General features: G+C 40.7%; 1 protein-coding gene across 1 annotated transcript in view; it reads right to left on the bottom strand.

Moving 5' to 3' along the window:
• PHACTR3 (phosphatase and actin regulator 3) overlaps nucleotides 1–22,746 on the bottom strand; it is a gene marked incomplete at its 3' end in the record, with an annotated part of 40,843 nt that extends 18,097 nt beyond the window's left edge. The window contains exons 1-3 of the mRNA XM_015828056.1: nucleotides 22,590–22,746; nucleotides 15,016–15,093; nucleotides 4,708–4,887 (exon numbers count right to left, since the gene is read on the bottom strand). Of these exons, the coding sequence (XP_015683542.1) occupies nucleotides 4,708–4,887; nucleotides 15,016–15,093; nucleotides 22,590–22,746 (415 nt within the window). The remainder of the gene's footprint in view (nucleotides 1–4,707; nucleotides 4,888–15,015; nucleotides 15,094–22,589) is intronic.
• Between the last annotated feature and the right edge of the window lie 467 nt (nucleotides 22,747–23,213).

The following is a 23,213-nucleotide window of genomic DNA, read 5'->3' on the forward strand; positions in this document are numbered from 1 at the left end:
ACTTATTGTTCCCTCTCTTGAGATGATTACTAGTCTCATCAGGGGCTTTTTAATCACATGTCACACTGAACGGTGTTGTCAGATTCATATTTCCCTTTCACAGTTCAGGTCCTTAAATTCTGTCACTGATCTCCAGTCTAGTTCCGTATCATGTCATCCCCTATAGCTGAACGGTAGTTTTGAGGAAGAGGAAGAAGACATTTCCCTTCTCATCCAAGGAGCTTCATCAGTTGCCACAATTGATGAAGCTTCTTGGATGAGAAGGGAAATGTCTCCTTCTTCTTCCTCAAAAAACAAAACAAAACAAAAATACAGTCCAGATGCCTTTTTAAACAACCAACTTTGAGACAACTATGACCTGGATGACTGAGAATCTTCCTAGACCAGGGGTAGGCAACCTTGGCTCTTTTATGACTCGTGGATTTCAACTCCCAGAATTCCTGAGCCAGCCATGCTGAGGGGAAAGGGAGAGGTTTCCAAGCTGAGCCATACTGGCTCAGGAATTCTGGGAGTTGAAGTCCACGAGTCATAAAAGAGCCAAGGTTGCCTACCCCTGCCCTAGACATTTCCCCATAGCTGAACTTCCCCATGGCTTTTCTTCTTGCAGCTTAACTGGGTTTTCTTTTAAATGCAGCCTTCAGCAACCCAACCTGTGGTTCCCATAGTTCAGGAATTCTGGGAGTTGAAGTCCACAAGTCATAAAAGGGCCATGGTTTCCCACCCTTGCCCTAGGGCAGAGTTAGGGAACCTTGGCTCTTTTATGACTTGTGGACTTCAATACCCAGAATTCCTGAACCAGCCATGCTGACTCAGGAATTCTGGGAGTTGAAGTCCACGAGTCATAAAAGAGCCAAGGTTCCCTATCCCTGTCCTAGGGCCCAGGTAATTTATTCCTCAAGAAATTAAACCTGAACACACATCACAGAATTTGTGCAGATCCTTTCCGATTTCTTGTGTGCCCATCAATTTTCCTTTCTTCTATTATCTTTCATAAAACAGACTATTTGGGGATTTTGGATTGTATTTTTTTTTTTGCATTCTGCCTTGTATTGTATTCTGCTTTTTATTGTATTCTGAAAGCGACATTGATACCGCTCTTTGAACAATGATCATATATTGATTATTTTAATCAATGTATTGATCACATTACTACCCTAGCTTTTTCCAAACAAATCAAATAACACAGAGGCCTCGTGTTTCCTCTTTCCTTGTGAATTAATTAACATCTAACAATGGGAAATCTCTTACAGCCATTTGTCTGACGGGTGTCAAACTCGATTGCATCACATGATGTATCGCGACTTTTTTGCCTTTGCAGAGTTGGGGTGGCCGTGGCCTGCATGTGATGCATCTGGCCTGTGGGCTGCCAGTTTGACAACCCTAGTGTAGGATTTCCTGCCTGAGCAAGGGGTTGGACTAGAAGACCTCCAAGGTCCCTTCCAACTCTGTCATTCTGTTATTCTTTGTCTGTGTCCTAAATTTTCATCCATTACAACAGGAATCCCCAATCACCAGTCCGTGGACTGGCACCAGTCCATGCCAGAAACTGGGCCACGCAAATGAGCAAAACCTCATCTTCAGGATGCAGGCAGCACAAGAAATCATGCCCCCTCCAGTCTGCAGAAAAGCCTCTTTCCACAGAACCGGTCCCTGGTGCCCCAAAAGTTGGGGGCTGCTGCATTACAACACACTAGCTCTTGACTGACTTTATAGAAGACAACTCTTACACAAAATACAGTATTTCATACTCTGTTTAGCTTTTCCATCTGTTTTATGAAGACCTCAAACAAGAAAGGATTCTAATTATGACTAACAACATCAAGTCCCACTATTCCCCATCATCCTATCTTACATTTACTGCTATTTACATCCCCTCGATGAAACATAGATTCTTTAAGAAGCTTTCAAATTTGTAGTGATTAATTTCATTGAATTTATTTATTTGACTACATCCTTGGAGTCCAGGATTACATTGAACATTGTACAAGAAATGATTCTCTTCTTCTTCCATCCCACTGAAGACAGTGTTGCTAGGGAAGGAGAAGAGGTTTTCTCTTTGTGCTATTAAGTTACCAGCTCTCATGCCCCAGAAATATATTTAGTTGTCCTTTGAAAACAATTTTATGGAATGTTACTAACGATAAAAGACAAGGGGGTGCAGAAATAGATTAAAAATGTTGTTGTTGTTTTTTAAAAAAACTTGAAGTAGATAACTCAGTGTATTGACACAGAGTGACAAGGAAAAAGAAATGTCAAGGAAGTTGGAAATCTTTCACCAGCACAATTCAATGTAAACCCAATCAACGAAGCATTAAACTATCCTTTTTGGCACCCAACATCACAATCTTCTTTGTATATAATGTCTTCAAGGCAAACAGAGTGATTTCACAGTAGTATCCGTTGGTTTGCTCTGCCTACTAATTAGGAGGAAAATGTGGATTTTGAAGACCCTCTGATTAATTTTTGAGATTTTATCCAGCGGGCCTTTTTGCAGAAAGTTGATAAGTTCATCTTTTCTAAAATAAAAAAAATCTTAAAAATATACAACAGAAGTTGATACACAAAGTATCCTTCAGATCAGGGATTTGATACCATAGTCCAGTTTCTTTTCCTTTCATTCTCCTTTGCTGCTTATCAGTCATTGCTATAAAATCATTCCTTCTGAAGCCACATCTTCAAATTTCAGCATGTTTACTTTTCTGAGAGTTATTTCATGTACCTTTCACTTGGATTTGCCACTTTGGTCTCTGTTGACTTTGCTTTAATTTTTTTAAAAAGCCACTTTGTTCTATATTTGACTTTAAATCAACTTTTCTTTTCTTTCTTTTATCATGGGTTGCTTAGGAGTAGGGACTTCAGTGGCAAAACTTTGCACACATGTCAATATACATGACACTTCCAATGACAAACATTTATTGCCAACCCTGGTTTATTCTTCCATGCCATTCAGTCATTACAAACTATCCTTTTTAATATTTATATTTATGCTTATATTTCTCAACACTACCTTTTTTGAAAAAAGAAGTTCAACGGGATTACTGTTTTTAGGTGGCAAATGGTTGAAAAGAAATAACTCAGCGTATATTTTTTTTCACGCTGGTGGATATTTTATAAAGGAAGTTTTATGCAGCTATTGAAAGGATTATTCATCAGTCTTATAGATGGACAGCTACACCTGAACCACATGCACATGCAGTTGAATTGCAAGTCTGAGCAATCCTAAGTCAACATGGAATTCTGGCCATTCATTGCTTAATTATTTATTTTATTAGATTTTGGCACCACCCAACTCCAGATTGTCTGTGGGTGGCTCATAATATCAAACAAATAATAAGATAAAAAGACAATACTGTATAAACAAACAAGACAGCATCTGACTAATCAATGAATTACACAGACAGAACTTTATAGTTTGGCACCACCTAGAACGGGGGTGGGGAAGGGTGGCCCTTTTATGACATGTGGATGTCAATTCTCAGAATTCCTCAGCCAGCTATGCTTAGGAAGTTCATAAGTCATAAAGCGGCCTTCGTTCCCCATCTCTGACCCGGAAGGTCACAAATCCTAGTAGAAAATACAGGGCTGAAGATTTGCGCATAATCTGCTAGCAACTGCAAGATGACAACTTTAATCTCCACATTGAGGTATTGGTAGGTCATTCTTCCCTGTGTCTATGATTTTAGCAATCTTCTCTTGATTTGGCAAATATACTCTCTAGGGCAGACATTCCAATTTAAAACTGTCGATTTAACCAATCACCACCTTTGTATAAACAAACTTGGGACTTGATCCCACCAGTTGGCCAGTGCAGTCCTTGAGACAGTGATGGGAAGATTCTGTCTATATTAACCATGTGATCACTTGTGTCAAGAAGAAATGACTCCAAGAAACCTCTATTGAATATCCCTATCTCTAAAATTCTATACCTTGGTTAGAATCTGCTATAAAATCATATGTAGTCCCATGCAAGGAAAATTATTTTATAAATAAAATCTCCAGGAAAGCATGGCGCCTTCTCTTACATACCGGCATTCTTGCATGAAGCCTTATTCTAAAGAGAGCATGTCGAAATAATTCCAATTGTCTTAATAATAAAACAAATTCAGCACATTAAAACCATCAACAATAGCATGGAATTTAAAATATTACCAACTCAATAAGGAACGGTTCAAACCTATATACCATCTTCAGTCTTACAAGCACTTAACATTAATACAAATTCTAGTCATGATGAAGGATGCAAATTTCTTTATTATATTTAATCCAAATTGGACCTAACCTTGTTTATTATAAATTGCAGAGACAAATGCAGCTCCCCTTTCAGGTTACTAGATCCTAACATCAATCAAGAAAAGCTTCCTTAAATTCCCTCTCCACTCCCTTGTCACTTGTGTTGATGGTTTAATGGTGCTCTTAAATCAGCTGAAGTTGTTCTCTTATTAATTACTAACCAAGAATTAAACACCTTTGCAGTCACTGGAAAGAGCTTGGAAGACCTATGGCAGGGGTCTTCAAACTTGGCCCTTTTATGACACATGGACTTCAACTCCCAGAATTCCTCAGCCAGGCACGCTGGCTGAGGAATTCTGGGAGTTGAAGTCCATGAGTCATAAAAGGTTTGAATTTGAAGACCCCCTGCCCTATTGCAACCCACTTGTGGCCTTAAGGTGACTCAGCTGAAGCTCAGTGGAAAGGAAAGGCCAATACCTGGATCTTCTCTCAGTTCTTCTGAGTGCAGCTCCTCGCCAAGTGAGGTGGCCTTGGTGGTGGCTGATCTATGTTCCTGTTGCCTCTCTTCTGAGGTGAATGCCTGGCATGGGGGGGATGAAGGGTCACTCAGCATTGTTCTGGTGGCACCATCAGCAGTGCATGTTTTCCCTTCAGAATCTAGGATACCATGACATTCTGACATTAGTTCAACCATTCATGATGGCTTAAGTTCATGTTCCATACTATAATGTTGAATCAGAAGGGGGCCACCCTTGAGAGAAGAGTGTAAGAGGAAACACTCAGGGACTTCCTTTGGACCCATAAAAGATAAGATGTGTATCTCAGGGTTGCAATGGGGGGGGGGTCCTTGGTACTCTCTGATCTTGGTGGTTTTCTTGCAGACATTTCATTACCCAAACTAGGTAATATCATCAGTGCTAGTAAGGAATATGGTTTGTTCTCAACTTATACTCTAGTACAGAGGTGTCAAACTGCCGGCCTATATACTAGATGTGTCACGTGGAAGCCACACCCACTTCAGCTCCAACAAGGGGAAAAAAGTTGTGATACGTCACAACATGTCATGTGACGCAGCGAGTTTGACACCCCTGCTCTAGTGGCTTCCTTTGTCAGTGTTGGTGGGAGTGGTCTTGAAGATTCCTTGGCTGGGTTGTTTTCTGTTAGCTTGCTTTGTATTGTTAAGTTGATGTTACCTAGTTTGGGTAATGAAACATCTGCAAAAAAACACTCCTACCAACCAAGCTCAGAGAGCACCAAGGACCCTCATTTCCTTGGGAATTATCACTTGAGAGATAAACTAGCTCCTTCTGAAATAGACCATCACAAAATCAGGCTCTATTTATTATGCTGGGAGGGAGGCCTTCCAAATGTGTGGAACAATCACTCTCATCATTTCTAGCAAAAATGCCCACACTTCACAAAGAAGGATGTTATTCTACTAGTATTTGCTCTGAATCCGGTTCTGTTTTAGGGAGTCGTGGCATGCAAAATTCAGTGGGAGAGGCTATTAAAAGAGAACAACAGAAGACAAACAACTCTCCAACACTTTATTATATGCTACTAATGGTGACAAAGAATAAAACTCAGAGTTTTGCTATCTACACAAGAGAAGAGGCACAAAAAACCAGAAACAAGATTTCAATTCCAGGACCCCATCCAATAAACCCAAAGCACTACTAACCCAAACTATATGCTGCTTCAAGTAACCCACATGACAATCCCCCCTCAAGGGGACCAAAATTTTATGCAATCTTTCTTCCCATTCAGAAAAAAATTCTGTCTTTATCTGCCCCCTTTCTTATTCCTCAGTGGAATCCATCTTGATCAGAATGTACTGTTAACTTCCTTCTATAAGTACATGCTTGCCATTTTAAAGGAACTCTGCATTTTAGAGGCTGCAGTTGTGCTACAGAAAACAAATTATTTCCAGACCATGACACCTAATTATCACATATGCTGGAGGGGGGTTGTGATTTCTCTTTGTGTGTTCTAGATGACACGGGGTTGCCTGATACACTGAGATTTGATAAACATCATGATTATTTTTGTAAATAATTACTTGTGTCTATCAGATATGTCCTTATCTTAAGTGTAAGAACTGCTTTGCCATCTATCTTCCTGGTAAATTTTAAAGAGGCAGTTCAAAAAGATCTGATCGTCTCAAGCATCTTTCATAGAAGAAGGGGATACATAATGCATAAGAATTGTCTAGGAAACCATAGCTTTAAAAATACCGTTAAAGAATTACATAAAGAACAGGAGTGGCTAAACTAGTTATTTTAATTCAACTCTTTTTTTTAATTATTTGTAAGTTTTAATATTTATAGGTTTTTAGGTTCTGATTACTGGAGTAAAGATAACCATTCCCCTGTAAAATGTACGCTGAATCCATGGAAAATACTCTGTCTGTGTGTTTTACAAGTTTTATGTCGATGTTATTTGCATTAGTAAAGCATATACAATGATATGGATGAGTTAGTTGTTTGTTAAGAACGAACATCCTGTCAGCACCTGGGACAGCTCCCTATAACAGCTACTATTCCTTCCTTCTTAGGCAACAATTACAGTGAAATTTGGCATTTCCACAAAGCAGCTGAAGCTAATATATGTGACACTAATAAGATTAACCTTTCTGTACAGAACCTTTCTGTAGAAACATCTGTATTCATGTATATAAACTAAGAATAAAAAGACTTACTTCTGGCACTGTTTAAGTAGCATATAGGTGATACATTCATTTCTACAGTTATGTATGATACTTAAAAAAATTGGAAGAACTAATAATCCACAAAGACTTTAGTATACTGACAGGTGGAATTATCACTGTGTTCATCCAGAATGAGCTTCCCAAATTTTCTTAACATTATTCTTTTGGTGCATTTTAAATGTTAAATAATATTTCAAATGTTAAAGAACTCCCATGGATCTTTTTTCAGAATCAATTAGAATTTTGCATGCTGCTCACAAATTTGTCAAGTATCTTATTCTTGTGCAGGTGCCTTTCTGGGAATCAATATTATACATTGATTGTAATGAGTATCTTAGGAGTGTTCCAATATTTGAGGGGCTGCCACAAAGATGGGGGGAGCAAACTATTCTCCAAAACCCCAGAAGGCAGGACAAGAAACAATAGATGGAAAATAATCAAGGAGAGAAGCAACTTAGAACTAAGGAGAAACTTCCTAATAGTGAGAACAATTAACAATCGTTAATTAACCAGTGGAACGCCTTGCCTCCAGAAGTTGTGGGTGCTCCATCTCTGGAGGCTTTTAAGAAGAGACTTGTCCAGAATGGTATAGGGCAGTGGTTCTCAACCTTTTTAATGCTGCGACCCCAACCGGTCATAAGTCGAGGACTAAACCGGTCGTAAGTCGAGGACTAAACCGGTCGTAAGTCGAGGACTACCCAACCGATCGTAAGTTGAGGACTTTCCCTGCCCGGGAGCGCCGTGCATGCGTGGTTCCGCCCCCTGCACCGGCCGAGGCGTAGCTGGCAAGCGGCAGAGACAGAGTAGGCCGACCACCAGCTGGCCCAGCCCAAGGGAGGTAAGGCACCCGCCGGAAAAGGGGAAAAAATGGCGGACAAAAAAAATGGCAGACAGCCTTGCTTGGCGACCCCAGTGAAATGGTCGATTGACCCCAAATGGGGTCCCGACCCAAATGGGGTCCTGAAATGGGGTTGAGAACCACTGGTATAGGGTCTTCTGCTCATGCAGGGAGCTAGATGAACTCCAAATTTCCTTCCAACTCTGTTGTTCTATGTCCTATGAGATAAATATTTACTGAGCAAGTTCTTGAGGGTTGTTGATCCTTTTCTTATTTTGGAGTAATCATATGTTTTTTCTGAATGGACTTGGCACCTATTTCCTTTTCCTTTCCTTTCTCAAATAGAACAAGCTGACCTCTGTGACCAAAGCTTTAGCAAATTCGATTAGGAAATATAGGTTAGATTTCTCCATCACAGACTTTCCTGCTAAAAAGCGTTTACTCTGGCTGACCGGATTTTTTTTTTTTTAATTCACCAGCAAATCCAGCTCAATTTCTAACGTCTATGTGAGCATGAGATGTAATGGGGGGGGGGGTTTGTGATTCCTTCACCCTTGTTATTATTTCAGCAGAATTTCCAGAGAACTGAACATAAACATCGATTTCTGAACAGCAATTCCTTTAAATCAATTTAAAGGAATTGCTGTTCAGAAATCGATGTTTATGCCTTGGCATTTGGGGCCTCCAAATTCACCTCAGAATGCTGCTGGCTATATAAGGACCGTCTGAGGAGATCTGGCTTGCTTGCCGCACAGTGCCCCAGTGGACAATTTTTAGAGGCTGAATTCGCCCACTCTACCTCATAGTCACGTTCAGTGAAAAGTTACTGTTCTTAAAATAGGTTTTGCAGCACCACGGTTGCTATGATACCGTGGGAAGGGGGAGGGGAGGAGTTGGAAAGCCAAGCCATGAATAATCATGGGCATATTACCAGCCTCTCACATTGTGCAGTGGCTCTATCTTCTTCTCTCTCTTTTTCCTCTGCTCTATTCAATGCAGGCCTTTGATGAAACCTCCACTTGAAGAGCCGAAACCAACCCCTAAGAGGGGAAAATTCCACCTGCTTTGCGGAGGGAAGCTGCACCTGTAAAATGCTGCTGCATGGGCTTAAGAGAGAAACGAGGTCGTGATGGACAAAAGTTGCTGATGTACTTTGCAGCCAAAGAGTTGTCCCTCGGTTCTAGCCATGCCCAGGTGGAACTGGGACTAATTTTGGTTAAAAGACTCAGGAATGCCAGTTATTGAATTAGATGGCTGGATAATCTGATGCCATTTAAGTTCAATCCCCCAGTCCAAAAAAAGGTGGTAATTTTAAAAAAGTACAAAGTGCATGCTTTGAGAAGGATTCAGAAGAAGTGTTCTGATATTTTCAGCTTTCTCTGCAAGCTGGAAAAAAAAACCGATGCAGCTGCTTTTAGAGGCAGGCTAAAAGGTAATCCGTTGGCCCTTCAAAGAAACTGCATCCTTTCCTCAGATATAAATGGAAGTGCTTCTTTTCGAGACAATGACTATCTGTCAGCCTGATCAACTTCACAGAGTGGTTGCTTGGGGTAAATATGAGAGGAAGGAATGCTAGGCATGCCCTCTTCCACTTGTGAAAGAAACAAACAGGATATCAATGTAACAATAAACAAATATTAGAGAGGGGGTGAGAGGGGGTGAGAGAGAGAGAGAGAGAGAGAGAGAGAGAGAGAGAGAGAGAGAGAGAGAGAGAGAGAGAGAGAGAGAGAGAGAGAGAGAGAGAGAGAGAAGGATCAGGGTGTCTGCACGGTTGAGTCAGAAATATCAAAATGGTAGCCACAACAATGCAATCAACCTGTCAGAAGCACAAAAAATAAGTGAAGTGTTAATTGCACTGTCTTGACCACCATCTTGACTTTTTTGACACCCCCCCAGTTCCAGAATTTTAGAAAGTTTAAGGGGGAAATCCAGAATTTTGGAAAGCTTAAGGGGAAAATCAATAATTTTGGAAAGCTTAAGGGGAAAATCCAGAATTTTGGAAAGCTTAAGGGGAAAATTTATAGTGAGTTGATTGGTGAAATGTCTTTGAATTATTTGAAATGCTTTTTTTTTCCAGATTTCTTCCCATCTGGGCTGAATGAGATAAGCTACCAGTGGGCCCATTTTCTACCTCTTCAATATTTGTGTCTGCTCTTCCTTTAATTCCTTTTCAAGCCTCCACACAATTTTTCTCATCTCAGTGGAATTTTGTTTTGACTACTTTATAACTGTTCTGTTCCAAATAAATCAGGCCAGTAGCTCTCTTCCTTATTCCAGCTGATGGAGTGGTTTTTCCCCCTAATACTCAATCAAAGTTTCCCTTTCAGAACACAAGAACATGACCAGTGCCCTGCTGCATCAGACCCATGACCCATATAGACCAGCAGTCTCTTCTCTCAATGACCAACCAACTGCCCAAGGAAGTCTATTAGTCTTGCAGCAGGAGACTAAGTCTTCATGAAGGCTAATAGTCATTGAGCCCCATGATCTTCATAAATTGATCCAACCCTTTTTTTGAAGACAACCAAGTTGGTACCCAGCACAACATCTTGTGAAAGCAAATTCCAAAGTTAAAAATTCCTTTCTGTAACTAAAGTCCATATTTCATGGTCTGCACTCCGGAATATTAAAGAAGAGTTCTTGGTCATTTTCTGCACAACATCCTCCAAGTATTTCAAAAATACTAACATATATTCCACTCAGCTATCTTTTCTCAAGACTAAAGATACCTAGTTCCCTCAAACATTCCTTGTAATAGTTAGTTTCCAGGCTCCAGATCATCTTTGTTCCCCTTTTCACGTCTATTCCAATCCCGTCTGAATTGATAAAAATATGTGAAGAATATGTTGCAGGAATTGGGTTTGTCTAATCTAATGAAAAGAAGGATTGGGGTGACATGTTAGCAGTGTTACAACTTTTGAGGGGCTGCCACAAAGAAGAGGGGGTCAACCTATTTTCCAAAGCACCAGAAGACAAGAAACAATGAAAACTAATCAAGGAGAAAACCAACCCAGAACTAAGGAGAAATTTCCTGATAATGAGAACAATAAACTAGTGGAATGGATTGCCTTCAGAAGTTGTGTGCGCTCCATCACTGGAGGCTTTTAAGAAGAGACTGGACATGGTATAGCATCTGAAATGGTATAGGGTCTCCTGCTTGAGCAGAAGATTGGACTAGAAGATCTTTGAGGTCCCTTCCAACTCTGTTAATCTGTTATTCTGGTTTAAAGGATTTTGTCCCAGAACTGGGTAGCAGCCAGTAGGATATAGGTAGGGTCTGTCCATAAAGTTGTTATCAACTTCACTTTCAAGATTCTTTTCATATGACCAATTCTCTTGTGAATTTGATGTCTTTCTCTTCTTTGTCTCTGCTAAACCATACTTCTCTTCCCAAAGCGCCAACACTTGAGAAAATCTGTTGAAGGATATGGAGATTGGAATCTGCTCCATCCTATATTTGAGTATTATCATCTTTTTTAGGATTCATTAAATAGCTAAGATGTTACAAAATACAAGGAACACACTATGGCCCTTTAAGCATTGGTTAAGTAACCCTGAAATTGTTTAAAAGGCAGATTTAAATTTAGAATTCACTTACTCTTCTTTTGAGCTACATTCTTCAAAACACACTCAACATCAAGATACATGCATTACAATATCCAAATTATGTATCAGTGATGCTCATTCTCTACTTAATATATGGTCAGTGCAAAGGCAAGGCATTGATATTTAAAGCTGATGGGTCAATAGCTCCTATGATCCACTGATTACAACAATACCCTCATTCGAATTGGGATCCAACTGGAAGTTAGGGAGAAGGGGGGATGGAGGGGGACCTACTTCTTTAGATAATTGCATAAGTCAATGTGATACGACAGAATCTCAAGGGGCTTCAAGATTTAATGCACTCTGCTTGGCATAATATTGCAGATCTGAAAGACACAAATTATTGCATTAAAGTAGAATTTAATTGGGAAAGGTTAGGATGTAATTGCTGCCTATCTTGCTTTAATCAGAACAGGTCTATGAATAGTTATTAAAAGAGACACTGTAGGTGAATTTTAATAAGGGGCTAACATCACTAAAATTGTAAAATAAACCCTTGAGACCCCAGACATCTCTTGTAAAGGACTAACATGGCTATATAAGTCTGCTCTTGGCAAACCATTATTTGCCCTCTCCTGCCTGTATGACATAGGAAATAGAAGATTCCAGTATGACAACCACAATAGTCTCTGGCAGTGATAACAACAACAAGACCTATCATACCTTAGGTCACACTGTATTTATTGTTTTGTACTAGATGCTTGTTGTTTTGAAGAAATCCCAGTTCTTAGAGATTCTGACATTACTATTAAAGACAAGGACCTCTGGGAAAATACATTTCCTGGGGACCTAATATATTGTCCAAGCAATATCCCAACTCATTAAAGCAGCTATCCACAAAAGCCATTCTGTCCTAAAATCAAATTTTAACTTGATCCTGAGTGGCTGAAATGAATGACCAATGCATAAACATCTCATCTGGTTTAGTTTGGTAGCCTGAAACAGGGTATTTGATACCTAAAAAACAGGTCCTCAACTTACAACAGTTCATTTAATGACCGAAGTTACAACAGCACTGAAAAAAGTGACTTATGACCATTTTTCACACTTATGACCTTTGCAGCATCCCTGTGGTCACATGATCAAAATGCAGACACTTGGCAACCGGTTTATATTTATGACAGTTGCAGTATCCTGGGGGCCACGTGATCCCCTATTTGTAAACTTCTGACAAGCAAAGTCAATGGGGAAGCCAGATTCATTTAACAACTGTTTTACTAACTTAATAACTGCACTGATTCACTTAACAACTGTGGCAAGAAAAGTCATAAACTGGGACAAAACTCACATAACAAATGTCTCGCTTAGCAACAGAAATTTTGGGCTCAATTGTGTATTCTTGGACAGCTTTATAGAAATGCATCTCAAGTTGTCACACAGATCAAACCTCCTAGGAACCACGCAGGGATGTAACTCAAGGCAAGACATCTTGCCATCCTGAGCATCTTCAAAGAAGGACTGTCTAGAAGAGTCATCATCCCTCTGGGTCCAATTACTGTGTAGTCAACATGGGACAATATTTTTCACTGCAATGTCAGCCATAAATATCAATTGATGTTAATAATCTCTGGCCTCATTCCTAGAGTCATTTATCCCATTCCTTTATGTCCATGCATCCTTTTTTCTTTTTTTAGCTTTATCATCACACAAATGCAATGACAACCACAGAACTAAAAGACACAAAATAGCATAAATTGATAGATGTGCTGAGTAGCCACCAGCCTTGCGCAGAAGTCAGATGGAAACAGTGGTTCATCCACATAACCTATGACCATAATGACAACAGGAAAATTGGTGGTGGAGGGGAAGACACAAAAGTAGGGAATTGCCAAGGGCATGAAGATGGTGAAGGAACTAGAGTTTTCTCCCCCGAGCCATCCCACTCAAATTTTTATCATGGATCCAGAGACAGTCTAATTTGAAACAAACAAAAAAATTCTACTAGGCCCAACTAAGCCTCCTTCAAGAAAATATTGGTTAATATTCTGCTTCTTATCCTTCATTATGAGATGATAGAATTTTAGAAATGTCCAGTTACAGTACAGCACAACCAGTGATTTCAAGAAAGCAGGAAAGAGACACTCCTTTTAAAACTATTTGTATATTGTATCTACATTCAAAGCACTAATAAAGACTGCCCAACTGATTCTAACATCATTTGTCAGGTTTATACTATGCACACGTATTTGATATTCTTTCAAAGTGGAGTTTTATTATCATATATGACCAGGAGGTGAATCTGGAATATATCTCCCAGGTTCTAAAGGTGTTTGAGGTTTACAAAATTAAGGGGCCTTTCTGTAGGAAAAAATAATAATCAAGGGTTGATAGCCATATTTGAAGAAAAAAGACTTCCAGGAGAGAATTAAAAAATTCAGAAGGCTGAAGAGAGGCAGAACTGCAAGGGAAGTGAATCCTTGGGGTGTGAGTTGACAAACCAAGGCAACACTATGCAAGGCACCATGGCAGAGTGCGCAAAGATTGGAGTGTAGAATAATGAGGCTCCAAACCTTATCCCAACAGAGTGAAATCATGTCCTTTAATTCCTAATGTCAGCTTGAGGTGGTTTGGAATCCATAGCTTGTTTTACTCAATTCAATATTGGCTTCCCAAAACTCTCCTAGCAAAAGATGGCAAGCATTGTGATTATGTCAAATCTAGAGAGTCCCAGTTTGAAGAAGGCTCTGTTACGGGAAAAAAAGAGAGAGAGAAGCAAGGGGGGGGAGGATAAACTGGACACCTTTACACCTTCATTATGAACATAAAAAAGGGCAATAATTTAAGATGACAAGCAGAAGCCACTAATTTTAATACTGTTCGTGATAAGCAAGTGATATATAGTCATTATGATTGCATACAACTTTATCCTCTCCTCCATAAAATTTGTCAATTCCATTTTTAAAGTTAATGGAGTTGGCAGCTACCACTGCATTTTCTGAACCTGAATTCTCTAGTTTCATTATGCACTGCACTTCCTTTCAATCATCCTCAATTTCCCCCTGTGTAGTCTTGCATGATAATGACAAGAGAGAAATGATTCTCTTTCCTCTCCCCAAAGCATGCAAAATATTATTCACATCCATCTCTTCCTAGTTCACTCCACCTTTTGCCTTAATTTATGGGACTACAGCCATTTCTCTGAACCCTTAGGCAGAATAGGGCAACGTAGCAGATCCTGGAGAGTGCAAATGAGATGAAAAGTATGTATGAGTATCACAGCTAAGACCCTACTCTCAAAGACAACAGAATCAGAGAATTCTGAAACGTTCATTGTACTTATTTATTAAATTTATATGCTATTGAAGCAACTCTGGGCGGCTTCATAGAATTCTATGAACCATAGAACTGGGGCAAGTAACCCATTAAGGTTAGCCTTCTGTTTAGTGCAGGAAATGAAATAAAATTCATCTGCAGCGTGACCAACAACTGTATAATGGAATTTTAGTGAGTGCCATTTCTCTTTCTTTGCTTCAGGCAACATACTATATTGAATCAGCTCCGCATTCCTGCTGCCCTTTTCTGGACCTTCTCTATGTGTGCTAAGCCATCCAGCATCATTATTTAACAGCAAAGTCATCTCTAGGTTCTTAGAGGAAGGAGGGGATACAATACCACAAAGATCACTTTCACTTGCCTTGTTCCATAATTTCCAGGAGGCCTTTCTTAATTAGCTCGTCCCGGCCTTGCCTTGTGGATGTCTTCTTCTCTAACACTGCAAAAAGGGGGGTGAGTATGATCAACATGGAACATCAGAGTTGACAGTCAATGGAAATGAATAGTCTAAGAAGACTGCATGAATGAATGAAGGATGTCTGGCTTGAAATATGGCATAATAAATGGAAGACCACCAGTAATAGTCATTTTTTTTTCCTCTGTTTTATGCAAACTGCACCAATGATTCCTAATTTTTGTATTCCATTCTTCATCAAGTAGTTCAGGGGACTATTTCAATGATTTAGAGCTAGCAGTCGTTCTTAAACCAGCATCTTTTAGACAAGTTGGATAAAACCAGCAAGTCAACATTGGCAGAAGGTAGTGGAAAGTACATTGAAGCAAGTCAGGTCAGGACAATCTGATTTAGGATACAAATCCAATTTTTCCCAGTTGACTTTAAACACTACACCAAACTGGTTATATATTTTGCTTTCTGTAATCAAATTGAACCCACACCTTTCTCCTAATCCTCTATGGGGACTAAATCATATCTTTAAGGCTTTCACATCTCATTATCACACTCAAGGAGACAACCTAAAGCAAGGTTGCATTTTTTTTTTCTGGGCCAGGATTGGTCTATGCTGGGAATAGGCTAGGACCCTGGTATACTAGGCCAAAATTAGGAATAGGACTAGGACAAAAAATTAAATTTGATTTCATTTACATTTAAATATAATTAAAATGAAATATAGTTACTGCAATTATTCCTTAGTCATGGACTTAACTGTTTTCTTCTTTTCTCACATTATTAATTACAACTTGCTAACAGATTTTATTTATTTAGATCCTACCTTTATTATTTTTACAAATAACTCGAGACACAAACATATCCAACACACCTTCCTCCTCCTATTTTCCCCACAATAACAACCCTGTGAGATGGGCTGACAGAGAATAACTGGCCCAAGGTCACCCAGAGGGCTTGCATGGCTAAGGTGGGACTTGAACTCATAGTTTCACGATTTCTAGCCTGGTGCCTTAATCATTAGACCAAACCAAATCAAACTAGACTAAACCTTAACCACTAGACCACTTTTGAATTGGTATGCTCTAAGGGCCATACCAAAGATTTTACGGATTCAACAGATGCTCAAGTTGTCTATCTGTGTTCAGTGGCAGGTCAAGTGTCCATGCAAGACTATCTTGATTGACAGTATCACCTCCCACCAATGTAAAGATTGGCAGTTTTAGAATGATTCAGAAGGAGAGGCAGCATTGGTACCCCAGGCCAATAGCTACTTACCTTAGCCGAAAGCTGGCCCTTTCTGTGTCATCATGGGAAATGCTTGGTTTATAGCTCAGCTAAATAATTAATATACCACTTATTGCCTACCCATCACTAAAAACTATTCCAACTGGTTAAAACCCCACTTTGAGGGCACTGGTTTTCCCACCTTCTGTCACAGCTTTTAGCTGGACCAAGAGATAATAGGATGACTCCAATTTCAAATAATGTATAGTGAACGTACAGTAAGCACGAGATCATATCATAGCACTGTGCAATTTCTAAAATGCAGAATGTCCCACAGTTGTCTCCATGGGTTGAAGCACAACTATTGCTCAGTGGTGCTGTCAGTGCCAGAAAAACACACATGTGGGGACTATGATGTTTAGGAGAACCCAATAGATTTTTAAGAGCTCATTGGTAGCATTTTGAGATAGGAGGTGATAGCTTCCTTCCAATAAAAGAGGAAGGATGGTGAAAGAAGTATAAAGCTGGAGGGAACCAACAGGTCTTGCTGGGAGATGTTTAGACTAAACTGCAAGCAGGAAATCTCAGTTTGGTTCATAGTTTGCTAGAGCCACATAATAAAGCACTGATGGGCCCTAGGTTCTCTTTAGGAACATGGATGTTTTATTTTGCTGACTCAGGTGAAGCTGTTCATAGTTAGATAGGGCTATTGGCAGCTCTCTGGAAAAGGGATCACAAGAAGCAAGAATATTTTGGACGAGAGCGAGTTAGACTACGTGTGATTCTTCCTCATTAATATCATCACAAATATAAAAGCATAAACTACAAACCATTATGACAGGGTCACCCCAGAGAGAAGAGAGAGATCTAGATAGATGATAATGATGATAAGATGAAGATGATGATGGAAACACAAAGATAAATAGAATAGATAGATGATAAATAGATGATAGATGATGAGAGAGAGAGCGAGAGAGAGAGAGAGAGAGAGAGAGAGAGAGAGAAATAGAGAGAGAGAAATAGAGAGAGAGATACAGACAGACACAGACATAGACACAGAGATAGACATGGAGTGAAATAGAGATAGGCAGATGGAAATGGAGATGAAAAGTTACAGAGAATAAAAAAAGATATGGAGGAGGAGGAGAAGGAGGAGGGAGAAGGAGATGGAGTTGGACAGAGTAGAGAGATCTAATCAAATCTGACATTTTTAGCTTTGTTTGAAATCATCTAAGTTGAGCTAGATATTGCCACATTGTCCTTTGTCAGCCTAAAAATAACATTTTGGTGAAAATGGTTGATGTGGCGACATATCCAAGATTTTTCTGAAGCTTCAGGCTGTGTATCACTGTTTTAAATGCTGTCAAATCTAATAGAGTATTTTTTCCCCTGAACTATAATAAGTTAGCCTTTTTAAAAAAAATTGTCATAAGGTTTTTTCTTTTTGCTGTTTAGGTCTTCTGCTAGTTATTGTGGACTGTCTCCAAATTTTTATTTTCTTTGATTTATCATGCAGCCTGAATGCGGCCCCTCAAAACCATTTATCCTAAGTATTTTATCTATATCTCATACTGAAATCTCTTGCTTTGCCCTCAAATAGCACTCTTGGCAGCCATACTACAGGTAATCCTCATTTAATGATCAGTTGCTTAGCAGCTGTTTGAAGTTGTGACAGACCCCCCCCAAATGTATTTATTTCAAAGTTCCACATACCCCCCGCAATGCCTTGATCGCATTTTGTGTGCTTGGCAATCAGCTTGCATTTACAGCTGTTTGCAGCATCCCACAATCACGTGACGACATTTTTTGACACTTTTTACCACTTTCTGGATTTACTCCCAGTTTGAGGGGGAAAAAAACATCCAGTGGGTATAATGAATTCATTTGACTGTGGCATTTGCTTAACAATGGCAGCAGTTGCTTAATGATCACCACATAAGGTCATAAAACTGGGCTTGGTCACATGGCGATCCACTTAATGACTGCCATAACTTACAACAATAAATCTGGGCTCAATTTTGGTGGTAAGTCAAGGACTACCTGTACCAATTTCTTAAGTGGAGGGGGTATTTCTGACATCTAGAAGGAAAAATTTCCTGGGCTAATAAAGTCAATGTGTACAGAGAGAGGGAACACAACAGCCCCCAGGTACCAATGTGCCTGCAGACCTATCTCTGTCGCCAGCCTCTTTGATTTCTTTTATTTCCAAATCAATTTTGACTCCTGGCAACTACATGAACAAGTCTGGGTGATTTTCTTAGTAATTTCTTTGGAAGTGTTTGCCATGGCCACCTTCTTCCTTTGAGGAGAGAAGCTACTGGCCCAACGTCACTCAGTTTTCTTCACGCCTCAGGCAGGACTAGAACTCATAGTCTCTTTGTTTCTAACTTGTTCCTTTGACCACTCCTCCAACCTGGCTTTCTCCTATTTAATTACCTGCTTGTTTTACTGTATTTATATGTCACCTGATAGAATGTCTCTATTGCCTGTAGTTAATTTTTTAAAATAGGAGGCTGGTAGGCTGTGGAGTAAAGCGCCAGCTTTTAGCACCAGCTTTCTCAGCAATGCCCCGTGTAGGTTTCAGACATTCTTCCAAAATAAAACACAAACACATGTCACCCAATCTTGTTTGGAGAGGGGCATATCTACTGAGAAAGAGAAAGAGAAAGAGAAAGAGAAAGAGAAAGAGAAAGAGAAAGAAAGAAAAGCATGCCGGGATAAAAAGGAATCATCCAGAAATGGACACGGGAATCTGCATTCTTGTAAATGAATATTCTGCACCTCCTTACATCCATGATGGCAGTCATTTGTGAACAGGTAAACCTCCTCTAATGATGTCCATGTTGGGAAAGTGTCCATGAGATGTTCATGATATTCCAACCAAATGTCTGTAGAAATTCTCAGTCATCCAGGTCATAGTTATCCCAAAGATGCTTTTTCAAGAGGCAACTGAACTCTCTTGTTTTTCTTTGAAGACCTTTTGCTTCTCATCCAGCTCTGACTAAATGATGGGGAATGGCAGGCTTTTATACTTGCAGACAGCTGGTCATTTGCATTCTTTTAGCAAGTCGTTAATGCTACTTGGAGACTTATCTGTGTCCTCAGGGTCACCTGAGTAGTGCAAATGGGTGTGGAGCCTTCTTGGAACTGTTCAAAGGACTGTGTTGTAGACTGGAAATAGATGATGTCATAAACCTCCAGGTGGCTTCAACGACTCTCTAAAACAGACATGTCAAACACAAGGCCCGCGAAGTGGTTTCATGTGGTCCACGAAGCCAACCTGGAAACAGTGAGGGAACGGCCCCCACTGCCTTGGCCCTGGCCCTGGCTCAGGCCAGCCGGGAGCCAATGTACAATTTTGTGGTGGCCTTCTATGCTGAAACGCATTCAGTCTTAGCTCCACAAGGCTGTCCAGAGGAACCAGCCCCTGCCGCGTCGGCCCCGCCCCCTGGGTGCATGCTGGGGAGGTGTCACCCTTTGTGAGGAATGAAAAAATGCACCATCGCCTGGAAGTGGCCAGCAAATGGCCCTCGCCTACTTCACATATCCGGTTTGATGGGCTCTGCCCTGGTCCCACCCCTTTCTGCCAGAGACCCTTAGATCTGTCCCACTCCTGCCCAGGCCCCCACAAGCACCCTTGATGCGAATGATGTAGAGCTGGTCATGCCCACCCAGTAGGCCACACCCACTCCATCCACGCCCACCCAGTAGGCCGCACCCACTCTGGCCACACACCCCCAGCCCCCCCCAAGGGCAACCGCATTGCTGATGCGGCCCTCAATGAAATTGAGTTTGACACCCCTGCTCTAAAAGAATGCAAATGACCAGTTGTCTGCAAGATATATAAATCCTGCCATTCCCCACCATCCAGTCAGAGCTGAAGAAGCTTCTTGGATGAGAAGCAAAATGTCTTCAAAGAAAAACAAGGAAGTCCAGTTGCCTCGTGAAAAAGCATCTTTGGGATATTCCAACTAGTTCACTGGCTCCAAAATATTGTCTGACCAGCTTAGGTTTCTTGTTTTAAAAGCAAATTGTGGATTGCAGATCTTTCAGAAACTCAAAGAACTGCTGATAATTGGAGTCAATAATGTTGCACAACTTAGTTTATCGTAATATAAGGCAATTCCCAACAACATACTTTTGCTGAATGTTGAAGAATTTTGAAGAAATGTAGCAAATAAAGCTATATTAAGATGCAGCCTTAAAATGTTTAATCAGTCTATCAGGCTATCATAACAGGTACAGAGACAGTAAAACAGTTATCAACCTTTATAATATAAGCTGTGAATCTTTACAAACTTAAGGTTGAATAATTTTATCAATGAAGTTGAGCATGACTGAAGGCTACATTCTGAAGTTAATTCCCAAAGTAATTAGAGGATATTTATTTTAAACTCATTTCTTCATTCATTTTGAACCAGAGGAGGCCATCTAACAGATTGAAAAGCAACCAGAACCATTGCACTTATTCTGTACCTATACATTAATCTTATTTTGTACTGAAGTGGTGGAACTTTAACATACAAGCTGAGTACAGGTAATCCCTAAGTTGTGAGCGCTTCCTTAACCAACATTCGAGGTTACGCAATAAGCGCCCCCTAGTGTTTACAAAAAGTCCCAAAATTACAAATGTTGCTGCACCACAGCGGTCATTCACTCTTATGAATGACCACAGTGGCATTGCAACATTCACCCTGGCTATTTCCTCCCTCCTTCCACCACCCTGGGTCTCCCTAAGCACTAGACTTTGGATACTCATCATGCAAAGATCAAAATCCTTCACTGCCTTGGTTACTCCAGGCCTTCGGTGTGTCCGCAGAGAATGGAGACCTAAAGGCAAGATCATGAGAGATCAGTGGTGCGAGATCTCATGCTACTGATCTCACATGATCTCACAGTACTTTAAGATTCTGTTCTCTGCAACAGAGAACAGAACTGAAGCCGGGGGAGGCTTTGGCGTGCCTCTGGAGGCCCGATCCAGACATCAGAGGCCTTTTCCAAGCCACTGCCATCTGGAAAGGAGGCTGGGGGATGCTGGGCATCGGTGGCCTTTTCTGGGCTGCTGCCACCTAGAATGAAGGTTGGGGACACTTCTGCGAGCCTCCAGAGGTCCATTCTTGGCCTTGGAGGCCTCCTCCAGGCCTCCAAGGTCCAGAACGGAGGCCATGAGTGGCGGCTACGTGCTTCCGGAGGTCCATTCTGGGTCTCGGAGGCCTCCCTCTGCTCTTGTCAGGAGCAGAGAAAGAAAAGCGAGGCTGGAGAGGAGACAGATCTTCACAAGGTAAGTGACCCGGCACGGCAGGATTGGGCAGGGAAGCAATTGTGGGACCCCAGGGGAGGGAGCATGAAGTATCTCAGTGAGAGCTTGGGTGGTCTGAAGCAGATGGCCTGTTCCATTACAAGGCCCTTCATGGCTTTCCCCACCCTGAGATACCTCATGTTCACTTAACGAGCCACACATTCGCCCACACATTAAATTAGCTAATGCGTGGGTGAAAGCTGGGAGTGAATCACGTTCAAGGTACGAGATTCACTCCTACGAATCCTCAAGTTACGAATGGGATCCATTACATTCGTAACTCGAGGACTACCTATATACCACTAGTTAGCATTTGGCAATCCCTTGTCACAAAGAAAAAAGCAAACACTGTAGTCACATTTGAAATCAACAGGGATGGCAAGAAAAAAATAATAATAGAAAGGTGAGATTTCCTAATAAGAATTAATATGTAGAGGCACCTGACTAACCAGCTCCTTGGTGGTTCTGTGTTGAACTTTAAAATAAATTATATATGAGGAAAACATGGGTTCTAATGTCTGTCTGTCTGTCTGTCTGTCTGTCTCTACCTGCCTGCCTGCCTGCCTGCCTGCCTATCTGTCTGTCTGTCTGTCTATCTATCATCTGTGTGTGTGTGTGTGTGTGTGTGTGTTCGTATGTAAACACACATGCTTTTTTCCTCTTTCAACTATCAAGGGAATTGGTTAGGAACTAGACTAGACTCTTTACAATCCTGAGCTTCTGAAATGTTTGTTCAACTGCACTTCTGGAATTGTATCAAATACTTCCCGCATAGTTTCCATTAAGACACTGGCCTTTGAAATTTGCTTCTTAAAGAATAAAAGCCAAAATTCTCAGGACAGCTGTATTTGGAAACCTAGAGAATCTGCTCTATTTTTTTCCACGCTTGAAAACAATGTATGTATGGTCCTGGCACTTTTTCAGATACACAGCAATCTGCATCCCAGCCGTCCAAGTCCTGCCATTACTTTGCTGTGCCAAACAGGTGGTGCCTGCCACTTACCTGTAGACGATTGCTTCAGTTTCTCATTCTTCTTTTTCCTCCACTTCCATGGTTTGAAAATCCTGCCCAACGTGGCTAGTTTGCTATTCCTTCGGACAGGAGGAGTTCGGATCCCTGAGACCAGATATTCAGAACGCACTGCGGGGGATTGATCCATTTCCTCTGAGAAGGGAGTGAGAGAAAACAGTTTTAGTGGTTGAGGAAAGGAAAACATCTTGAAGAGATTAAAGTACTGGTAAAGCTTGAAGCTGTGTTGGATCGGTGGGTGTCTGGGCTTTTTGTTGTTTTGCAGAGAAATAATGCTTAATTGGGTTCCTATGTTGGAACACACAAAGGAAAAGGGGGAAAAAAAGCTTGAGTTAACTCCCAACTCTGTTTAACAAGTAAAAATAGCTCGTTTGACATTAATGGGAACATTTATTTTCCCCAGTCAATAGCAGACACACTCTGCAATCTATCTCTGGTTGAAGTTCCACATTCTCTACTAAAGTCCCAGTTGGTCCCCAGTGCTCATCAGGTATGAAAAACCAACCCTACTTTCCAGGAAAAACCACATGATGTGGAAGCATGAAAGGGGTCTGACCCTTTCTCAGGCTTGATCCCTAGCATAACAGAGTTCTATTT

Source organism: Protobothrops mucrosquamatus, unplaced genomic scaffold (assembly GCF_001527695.2).
Source record: "Protobothrops mucrosquamatus isolate PMUCROS unplaced genomic scaffold, P.Mucros_1.0 scaffold4188, whole genome shotgun sequence".
Classification (NCBI taxonomy): Eukaryota; Metazoa; Chordata; class Lepidosauria; order Squamata; family Viperidae; genus Protobothrops; species Protobothrops mucrosquamatus.